This window comes from Nanorana parkeri, unplaced genomic scaffold (genome assembly GCF_000935625.1).
Source record: "Nanorana parkeri isolate BGI_ZX_2015 unplaced genomic scaffold, ASM93562v1 scaffold620, whole genome shotgun sequence".
NCBI classification, from domain to species: Eukaryota; Metazoa; Chordata; class Amphibia; order Anura; family Dicroglossidae; genus Nanorana; species Nanorana parkeri.
Genome location: NW_017306888.1, coordinates 946,702 through 957,385, shown reverse-complemented (window position 1 = coordinate 957,385; position 10,684 = coordinate 946,702). Strand labels below are relative to the sequence as shown.

Sequence of the window (10,684 nt, the reverse complement as noted above, 5' to 3'; positions counted from 1 at the left end):
TTTTTACAATGTAACAAATATAAGAACTTCTGTATTTGTCGACTGCAGGTACGTCTTGGAATGCCGTGTTTGTGGGATTATCTATCGTAGCCGGCAGTACTGGTATGGAAACAAAGACCCGGATGGATCTCTTGTACGACAGGAAGTTAGACATGTCTGGTCAGAGGTAAAGGAATGCTATCTTTTTTGTTATTCTATATTTTAGAGCAGGATGACGAATAGTGGGTAGGAAGCAGCTCTGTATGTATGCATGGACAGGTATTACATTACATTCTGTCTGTCCAGTAGCAGCTGCTTGTCTATCATTGGATTAGCCTGCTTCCCTTCTGGATCTACAAACTGCAGCCATTAAACGTAACATTCTGTGTGGAATACTGTTAGTCTCCTCCTCGAAAAAAAATTGTCTAAGAGGCTTTTTATAAATCTTATACATGCACTAAATATGCTTTCTTTTCTTTTAACTGTCTTACATTAGTTCCCTTTTTTATAGAAGAGTTTTTGCCTGACCATATGATTATTTCATTTTCTTCTACGGTATACAATGGCATCTTTTGTTTTATACAAAGTACCAAAAAAATTGGAGACGAAAAGGAAGTAATTCATTGCTGGTAATAGCACATAAAGACAAGATTGTCATTGTATCATCTTGGAAAGTTTGGCTAGATGGTGTAGTGATTATCACATCTATGTGTAGCAGTAGAAGCCCCAGCAATTGTTTTGGAGATATTACCAGAAAGGCCAGGCTGACATTTGTTCCCTGAGATATGTCCAGCACTCTTCCTCGTTACATTAACATGTATGCTGGGCCAGTATAAGTTTACCTGATGGTTTGAAAGTTGGATCGTTCACTCACAAGGAACCTCCTTCAAATATCTTTAGCCAGAGTAACGATGACGAACATACAGATGAATTCGCAAACCGTAATACTAAAGCGTTTGTGTAAGCAGGCTTCTGGAGTATTCACTCTGCCCAATGGGAAACATTTGTCAGCATTTTGGAGATCCCTGTTTTTTTTACTGTTGACAGATCCTAAGGGCAATGAACATTTTAAAATAAACGTGTGTATATATAGAAGTACATAAATATTCACCCTCATACTGAAGTGGTTAAAACCAAGATCATGGCTGCTCTCCTGTGCCATCACATAGGGGGTGTTTGTTAGAGTAGAGGAAAGGTTCGGATTCAGAAGATCAGTATCAGACTTCCATCTGGGTCAGGTGTATACTGTATCTTACCCCTGTGAATGTTTTCTCTTACAGAGTGACTCTTACTCACTAGACCAACAAAATGCAGCCCAGCGTGTGCTAGATGGAGTGAATTTTGTCATGCAGTCTGTGAACGAGTACAGTGCTGGGCCCACCAACATGGTCACCTCATGGCTCATAGACAATGTGGCTCCCCCGTATTGGCGACCAAATGCTGAGATCACTGTAAGTTGGTTTCTTTCTGCATGGTCCACCTTTTATCCAATCTGTGTATGCAGTCTGTATTCACATTAAAAAGAATGTGGAAAGCATCAGCCCTATTTATTAAAGCAACCCTGCGCTTTGCCCAATGAAGGATAAAGCAACAGTTTCCCCCTTCCCAGCAGCACACATTCACCTTTTTATTTAATTTTTTCTCCTGCCACACATTCAGCTGCCAGGAGATGTTAATACACCAGGTTCTTCCTGGAATGAAGGAGCAAGTGACCTTCTCTATGTGGCAGTGATATTGCTTGATAATGAACCCAGTGCTGTTACCTGGGACCTAAAAGAATCCTAACCCAGTGTAAGCTCTGACTGTGGAGCGTTTTAAAGCTTCTAGAAGCTAAATGGAGCATTGGGAGAGTGAAGGTCAGGATGTGATGCTGGGGAGGGGGCCAGCAAAATAAACCTGCATGGGCAAAGTACAAGTTCATTTTAAAAAGTCTAAAGCAAACAAAAACCATCCTGGGCCAAATAAACTACGAGGGGAGGCCAATAAGTTCTTACCCCCACCATGATCCAGATGTGATAGGGATATGAAATGTAGTCCACTGACTATTCCTTCTCTACATATCCACCTCCTATGGTTACACACTTTTCACATCTGTGGAACAGACCTTTAATCCATCTGCGTAGAAGTATGCAGATTTGGAGGAAAACCAGCTATCAACTTCAGTAATGAAAATAATGTGGAAACGTCTTCCCCGTAAATGTCTCTTCAGATTTGGAAACAGGAAGAAGTCCGAAGGTGTCAGGTCAGGTGACTAAGGTGGATGGGCCAGAGATTCATAGCCACAATCACGAACAAAAGTGACAGTTTCTGCAGCTCGATGTGCAGGTGCATTGTCCGCTAGCAGCAGCACGGCTCGGTATTCAGCTTTGTCCAGCATGACACCTACTCCATTTCTCTTGGCTCTAACTATAATTCACCACGACCTACAAAAAAATGGCATGCATATTACTAAGATGTCCACCTATAAACCTGCAAAATTTCTGATCCTTAGCACATCTAGATCATGGTGAGGGTAAGACCTTATTGGCTTCTTCTCGTAAGATTGACGGTTGTTGAGGAATGTGAATTGTCACATGTGTCATCTTATTTATGCCGCATCGCATGTCAAGTAAACTATTGTGTCGCAGTGCATATAAGATTTGGCACATAGTAGAATGTGTAATCACGCCATCATCCTTTTGGCGCACTGCTGCTCATCTTCTTAGCCATTATTTATTTGGTGCAGATTGTGAGACTTTATGTGCTAAAGGTTGTTTTTTACAATTGGTGCACTTGTATCTTTCTTTTTAATCCCTACAAACTGAACTATTATTTGGCGTTCCAAAAAAGCAGGTTGCTGTGTGCCAAATATTTAGAGCACTGACAATAGTTTATCTGTCTTTCGGTGTCTCTAGCAGCCAGTCAGAATTCTGCATTCGGAACGTGACAGGTTTTATCTTCTTGCTATGGGCAGCACAACCAGATCTTCTTTTAGAAACTTGGCTAAATAGGAGTCATTGTCTGGAAGGGTAACGTTGTCATGGCTCACGTTACATGCCTTTTATACCTTTTTGAATCATTCATGAATGTAACTGGATATAAGTACTTGGTGGTCAGGTGACATTCACCAAGCTGTAGTGAACTGGTTTCTGGAGAACACTCATTGGTGGAGGTTGTTCAGACAGGAAATAAAGGCAGGATCAAGATAGCTGCTGCAGTTTCAAATGGTTATATTGGCTTTAAGTGGTTATACTTTGATGATGCAAGTTTGCATGGCATTGAGGATAATATGTTTGAACACAGGAGGGGAATAAATACAAGTGTGGGGGAAAACAATAGGCAGCTTAATCATTTTGAACGGGCTGTCAATGGACTTCAACGTATGAATTAAAACACAGGGTGCTGCAACACACAAATAATTTGCATATGTGTGTTGTGCGCTATTGCACAGGCGAGCTGCAGCACATTCTATATGTGCCTTGGATTGCAATTACCAATGAATGGCAAATCACCACAACATTCGATTACCATGTGTTACTGTTATGCGCTTTATAAAACCTTTTAAGCTGGGAGCAAGCCCTAAATCTCTCAGTAAATCACAAGCTTTCTACACATTGCTGTTGCTTCTGTTTCCTCCCATGATTCATGCCATGTTCTATTCTCCTGTAGATGTGTCATGGTTGTAAGAAAGAATTTGTGCCAGCTGAGAGGAAGCATCATTGCCGATCTTGCGGAGAAGGTTTCTGTAACAGCTGCTCCGATCAGACTATGCCCGTTCCTGAGCGAGGCTGGGGACCGTCCCCTGTACGTGTCTGCAAGAAGTGTCACAATAAAGGGCCAGTGAAAGGTGAGAGACACGGTGTATATATGTGGCAATAATCAGGTAAATGAACTGGCATCCATGATACCAGCAATACATAGAGACTGATTCATTCTCATGTACTCTCATGTATAATATTAAAAAGCCGAAGTTCTATAAAAAATTCTTACTGGTCCATATCATTTTTTCCCCAAAAAAACCCTTTATATACAGTAATAAGATAGAAAGGAATATTGATGGTTATTAGAACCCATCTCCAGCAAAAAGTGATTTACTTTTGGATGAGCAGGAAAGGCTAGTCCCTCTTTTGTGGAGATTTCCCATCACTCCCTGTCCTGTCCTTTTAAATCTCTTCAATGTGGTGTAAGTTTTTTTTTTTTGCTGTACAGTAAATGTACGCAATTTTAGTTGGGTGAAGCAGCTTAAACATGCATGGTGCTGTAATTTACAATATCCATATACAATATCACCAGCACACTAAATTAGTTCAGTGTGAGAACACGTATTGTCACGGAAAAAGATGTAACCTTTGGGGACATTTAAAGTGTGTTTTTAAATTTTGCAGTCACATTTTGAAAAATAAATAAAAAAAAGTGTATATATATATATATGTGTATATATTTCTCACCAGGGCTAAATACAGATGTCACTAGAACTGAATACATGTCCCCAAAGCAGAACGCATGTCCCTAAGGCAGTAGTAGTAGTATGTTAGTCTGTTAAATATACCATTGAAAGTCTTTTGTTATGATTGGTCCATAATATATCCATAAACATGTCTGTTGATCCTGCATGAAATGATGTGATCTAATAACTTCCTATGTACAATCTGCTTGTGCTGCATTCTTATAAGTTACTAGCTATTTCTGGACCACAAAACATCTCTCCCCTATGTTATGGAGAAAAGGAGAGGGAAAGCTCTTTTGGTAGTGCTATCCTGGATTGACATTGTTGCTCTCACGGTACTGTGAGTGTGAGTAGCCACCCTAGGACAAGAAATGTGTTACTAGCAAGATTATCAGATGATAATAAAGGATTAAAAGTCTGAGAAAAGAAAACAAATGCAGCCACCACATCTAAGGATTGGTAAATGGCAACATATGACATTTTAGTTTTTGGGTTTAGATGCATTTTATGGGTCTATTTATAAACCAGTTGCAGAGCCATTCACCTTGCGAAATTTTCTGAGCGTTTGTTCTTTGCGAATAGATGCATAAACGAATGTTCCTAGATGTATGCAATGTAATACTGCATTTTGGCCACTAGATGAAGCTGAGGAGCATAAGAATGTATTATACCTTTACTATAATACTTATTTCCTGTGCTCCTTCACTCCATCTAGTGGCCAAAATGCAGTATTATATGGCATACATTGGACTAGAAAGGAAAATATAGGGGCGTTTGTTTTTGTGTCTATGCACATAGAATAAACTTTCAGAAAGATTTGGGGGGCAAATTGCTCTGCGAATTGTTTATAAATAGACCCCAAAATAACTTTAAAAAAAGTACAAAGTGAACCTTACTTTTTTGCCGCCCTCAGAAACAACATTGAAGAACTTGGAGAATTTGTAGATTTCATTGTAACTGTTTTTTAGCATTAGACAAAGTCTTGATGTTTTCTCAGGTCGCAATACTGCTCAGGATGACGGCAGAAGTTTGTTGCCTCGTAAAGTCACAGAGATTGCTCAGAGCTCGTTGGAGATGATGTCTTCTGCAGTGAAATATCCTATGGGTAATGATTTCACCTACAAGATTTGACCTGAAGATAATTTAGCTCTGTAGCCAGGAAGTACACTTGAACTAAAGCCTTTAGCGGCTGCGCTAATGGCAATAAATCGGGATGCATCGGTACCAGTTTTTCAGTATCGGTTACGAGTAACGATATTTTTTTCCCCGGAAGTCCCATTAAGGAAGCCGGGCAGCGTGTAATGACTCGCCGGCCAGCTTCCTGTTTATCCGTGAAGCCAGCTCCATGCTTCCTAGTCACCAAGTGACGAGAAAGCATGGAGCCGGCTTTCTGGCCAATCAGGAAGCCAGGGGGCGGGTCATTACATGCCGCCCAGCTTCCTGAATGGGCGGGAAGCCAGCTCCATGCCCCCTCCTCTCCTGGTGACGAGGAAGCATGGAGCCGTCTTTCTGGCCGATCAGGAAGCCTGGGGCAGGTAAAGACTCACCGCCTAGCTTCCTGATTGGCCAGCTTCCCGACCAATCAGGAAGCCAGGCGGCGAGTCATTACACACCAAGTGACGAAGAAGCATGGAGCCAGCTTTCCGGCCAATCAGGAAGTCAGGTGGCGTGTAATGACTCGCCGGCCAGCTTCCTGATACCGGAAGTTTCAGTATCGGGATAAGTATTAGGGAGCATTTGGGTGAGTACTCACTCACAAGTACTCACCCAAATATTTGGAATCAGCACCGATGCATCAGATCGGTGCATCCCTAGCAATAAATAGGCAGACATCTCATAAAGAATTTGATTCATTGAATGCTCAGCATCTTTCAATCATGGCTTTGCATGTTGCAGCTTCCTTTCTCACAGTTACACTGCAGTACAGAGGTGATGAGGGATCCTTCCATTTTCTTTGGAAAAAGGAACAATCCTGATATGGTGCTTCTTCTGTGAGGAGGAATTGCTCCACAATGCATGCAGCTAGTCGGGGAGAGCTTGTTGTAAAGCTCATTTTGTTAAGAATCTGTAAATATTGAAATGTCCATAGCACAAATTCACATGTAGGATTGTTTATATAGAGCACAAACATAGCTTACATTAAGAGGGGAAATTTATCAAAACTGGAGCAGACAGAATCTGGAGCAGTTGCCCATGGCAACCAATCAGCATCTCTCTTAATTTTGCTCAGGTAAGATTTGAAAATGAGACCGAGAAGCTGATTGGTTGCAATGCAAATCTGCTCCGGATTCTGTCTGCCCCAGTTTTGATCAATTCCCCTCCTTATGTCTTTCTCTAATTGATGTGTTCATTCTGCCACTATTTTACAGGCTTTGTAAAGGAAGCAGCACGTCCCGGCTACTGGGTGCCAGACCAGGAGATCATCAACTGCCACAGCTGTAAAACACCATTTACCCCTAAAATGTACAAACATCACTGCAGGTCTTGTGGCCAGGGCTTCTGCCAACTGTGCTCTGAATATCAGCGGCCCGTCCCCTCACGGGGTTGGCATCACCCAGTACGGGTGTGTCAGAGCTGCAGTCGTAAAAAGGGGGAGCTGTGAAGAGGACACTAACCTTAGTCCCAGAGACCAGTAACAGGAGCTGATGAGGATCAGGAGGAATTTGAAAAATTGAGACTGGTGCTTGGAAATCATGACTGGAGCTTTACACTAACATTGGGGAAAACACTTGTGGGCTTGGTGGAGCATGATCGCAGTCTCTGTAATAATCACAAATTGTTACTATGTGACTGTGTTCAGTAGCTCTCTTGGCACTTCTTAGAGATGGATCTCAGCACATTTGGCTTAGTCACTTGAGCTAAAGCAAAAAGATTCTCAGTATATAAGCCTGACGACTGGAGTTGTAGATTTACTTTTTGCTGATGTACCCACCTCCATGTGACCACTGTCACCCCACCCCACTTGCAAAACCCCACTCCAGTTGGTGTACTCACCAGTCCACACTCCCTCACTGCCTCCCTGCTGCAGGAGCCCACCCTGGGTAAGTTCCTGTGTGATATGGTGATGGTGCTTACCCCGGTGGATGACATTACTGCCCCCCAAATGACAGTGTTCGGGCCATCACCTAGTTCTTTCACTTTGCCCTGAATGGGCAAGAGAACATATAATGATATTTTTTATTCAGCTTGTGCCATAAACAGTTATGCTGTGGTCACACAAGCTTTCTGCTTTAGACTATAAAGTGAAGGTGAGAAGCCCATAAACGGCCCCAGCGTCAGCTTATCTCAAGGTAGTTTAGAGGATGTCACCAGCACACCACACGATGCTAATCTGCAAGTGTTCATTTATTGACAATCGCTGTCTCTCATTGGCAAGCGTTTTCGGGGCCACACAGGGCCTCCTTCATCAGGCTCAATGATCTCTGAGCCTGATGAAGGGGATGCCGGGTTGAAGTGGTTATTCTATTATAGCTAGATTCTGTAATTATTTCTTGTGCATTAGGATTAATCCAGCATTAGAGCATGGCAATTTGTTGGGGAGACCAAAGGGAGCTGCAAGAAGCCGTCATGTGAGTTAGTTTGTCGGAAACTATGCAATATTGAAATGTTAATTTTGGGTAGGGTTGACAGTCTAACAAAATTATATATCGGTTGTATGTGGCTGATTGACCCACACTTTTTTATATTCATGGCCTTCTCTACATTGAGGTAAGGTTGGACTTTTCTATCAGATGGCATTCTCTAGAAGCAGAATAGGTTAAAGTTGTTACCTTGCCTCATGGTTGTCAGCCGTCTCCTGCTACTATAGACACCGGAGAAATGGCACAGAAATGTAGAATTGGTGTCCTTACCATTAGACACACACACACAGCACTGTGTGGAGCAAACTTAAGTGCCGAGGCTTTGGGATTTTAATTGCTTCTTGTACTACTACTGGATGCTTATGCTAATACCATGGAGAAGCAACTCTCCTGGAGTTCCTGGCCCTGCTCGCCTCCTTCTGCTCAATTTGTTGTTGTATAAAATAAAAATTCAATAGGGAGAATGGGGAAAGTAGGAAGATCTGGGAGCATAGGTACAAATATCTTGTTGCTGGAATTTTGCAGAAGAAGCTTGAGGATAATTCAGCCTATTGACTTTCACCCAAATCTGAAAAAGCACTCTAAAACTGATACTGTGGGATCTGCTATGGCTGATTACCTGAACGGTGTCTAAGCATTCAGTCATGTCATCTTTGCAGACAGCTCTGTCAAACAGAACGTTGGTCCTTCCTTTCTTGTGATCATGTGACCACATGCCATGGCATCGTGGAACAGCATTTTTTTAGTTCAGTGGGTTTGAAGCATATTTAGTTTACAGTGCAACTGTACCCATACTATAGAAATTAAAATGTTTACATATTCCTAACAAGCAATGAAGAGTCTGTAAATCAAGCCATTACCAATCTCTTTAACTGTTTTTACCATGCAGTAATTCATCCTCAAAAATCTCACTGTCTACATTGCAGTACCTTCTTGTGAAAGCCCATACGTACCCCCAGGGAGGGCTGTGGAGAGTACTCCCAGGTAGAAACACAGATATTAGTTATATCTTGAAGTTTTCTGGTAGGAAATGACATCTCAAGTCTTTGTGTATATATGTCTGAAAAGGGAGAGTTTGTTGAAGCAAGTCTTAAGAGAACTATGGCCCAACCTTTTTTTGCCATAGTTCTCTTTATGGCCATAGGAGGACATATATACTAATGTCTTCCTGTGACCCATAACTCTGCATATAGTGAGCTATTGCTCTCTATATGCTGGCAGCACAGACCCATGCCGGAGCTGGGACGGATTCTGACCACATTGTCAGGATCCACCCTGCTGCCTGATTGACAGCTGGCTCTACTTCCCTAGAAGCAGAGCCAGCTGTGCCCGCCTCCTCTCCCATCCGTTCCTTCAGTCAGCACTGGAGGAATAGAGAGAGGGGAGGGGGGGGATCCCTTCGGGGAGCAGTGACTGACAGTCACCGCTCTGCAGGAAGAAGACCGTGAACTGACCGATCGGCGGTATTTGATCGCTCAGTTCCCGATCAATAGAGCCGACGTGTGACGGCTTCAGTGTCACACGTTGGCTCTAATTATGGGGATGGGTGTATTTCACTCTCCCCATGATTCACCTTTAAGTTACACCAGAAGGTTTTATGAACCATAGCCAGGTGCACCTCAGTTAGGAAGAGAATTTCTTTCAACAGCTTTAACTTACTGATCAGCCTTAAAAATTATCCAGCACTTTTTGCATGAAAAAACTAACTGTTGGTTAAATAACTGCTAGAGGTTAAATAACCATAGAGGTTTGAATAATCTTAACCTGCAATATAAGTTGATGCAATATGGGAATACATTTTTGGCATTCACATTTACAGTGGGTAGAAAATGTTCTGTTCTGAGGTTGAAATTAGGACGATGATCATTTTAATCTTTGTGTGGCTCAATCACATCCGAATTCAAATTTATTTTCAATCAAAATGTTCAAAGTGAAAAAAGAATTCTGCTACTGATTACAAAACTGATATAATCCTGTGAAGAAAACCTTTATATAGGGGATCCCTATAGGTCATCATACCTGTAAAGAAGAATCCTAAATATCAGTATGACACGGCACAGGACAGATACACACAAGAAATTGACCTGGGTGTCTGGCTTCAAAGATCAGATAAGCTCAGAGTTCTTTTTTTAAAGTTGCTTTATAGAGAAATACCATAGTGAAGTCTTATAAACGTTCAATACTGACAAGTTGATGGAACAATTAAAGTATATGTATCTCAACTTGTATTCTAGGATTCCATTAGGTGCATGGTAGAATAACTAACTATGATTTCATAATACATTCCTTTTAAGTTATTTTGCTGTGTATAGGAAACCTGATATGTGAATTAAAATACTTCTTAAGTCAAAGCTTTTATTTTGCATTGGATAGAATGGCTGAAACCCCTAAAAGGATGTTTCTTTCGTGTTCCTTCAGGGACACTGGTAGTAGTTGACTTATGCCTATAAGAGGATTGGACACTGGCAAACAAAAAAAAATGCATGCTATCCCAGCATAACCCCTCCTACTACCAGCATGCCCCAGTTTTTTGCTAGTGTCTTAGGAAGATGGACATCTTTTCTTGCGTAAACGACTCACCAAACATTTTCAGCATCAGACTACTGTTTCTTGGGCGTGTTGGCATTTATTTGCTTTGATGTCCACCCCTCAGTTGGACTTCTCTGACACTACGAAAGTGAATGACTCCCTGTGTCCC

At 41.8% G+C, this 10,684-nt stretch overlaps 1 protein-coding gene across 5 annotated transcripts in view; it reads left to right on the top strand.

Moving 5' to 3' along the window:
* The window catches only part of LOC108792245 (zinc finger FYVE domain-containing protein 1-like), an 18,887-nt gene extending 11,852 nt beyond the window's left edge, over positions 1–7,035 (top strand). For 2 of the 5 annotated variants that reach the window (XM_018562982.1, XM_018562980.1), the window contains exons 7-11: positions 49–166; positions 1,260–1,430; positions 3,628–3,805; positions 5,403–5,510; positions 6,775–7,035. In XM_018562982.1, coding sequence (XP_018418484.1) covers positions 49–166; positions 1,260–1,430; positions 3,628–3,805; positions 5,403–5,510; positions 6,775–7,007 — 808 coding nt within the window. In that variant the 3' untranslated portion in view covers positions 7,008–7,035. Of the gene's footprint in view, positions 1–48; positions 167–1,259; positions 1,434–3,627; positions 3,806–4,479; positions 4,489–5,379; positions 5,511–6,774 lie in introns of all 5 variants that reach the window. The other 3 variants (XM_018562984.1, XM_018562983.1, XM_018562981.1) reach the window with 3 other exon arrangements.
* Positions 7,036–10,684: the final 3,649 nt, after the last annotated feature.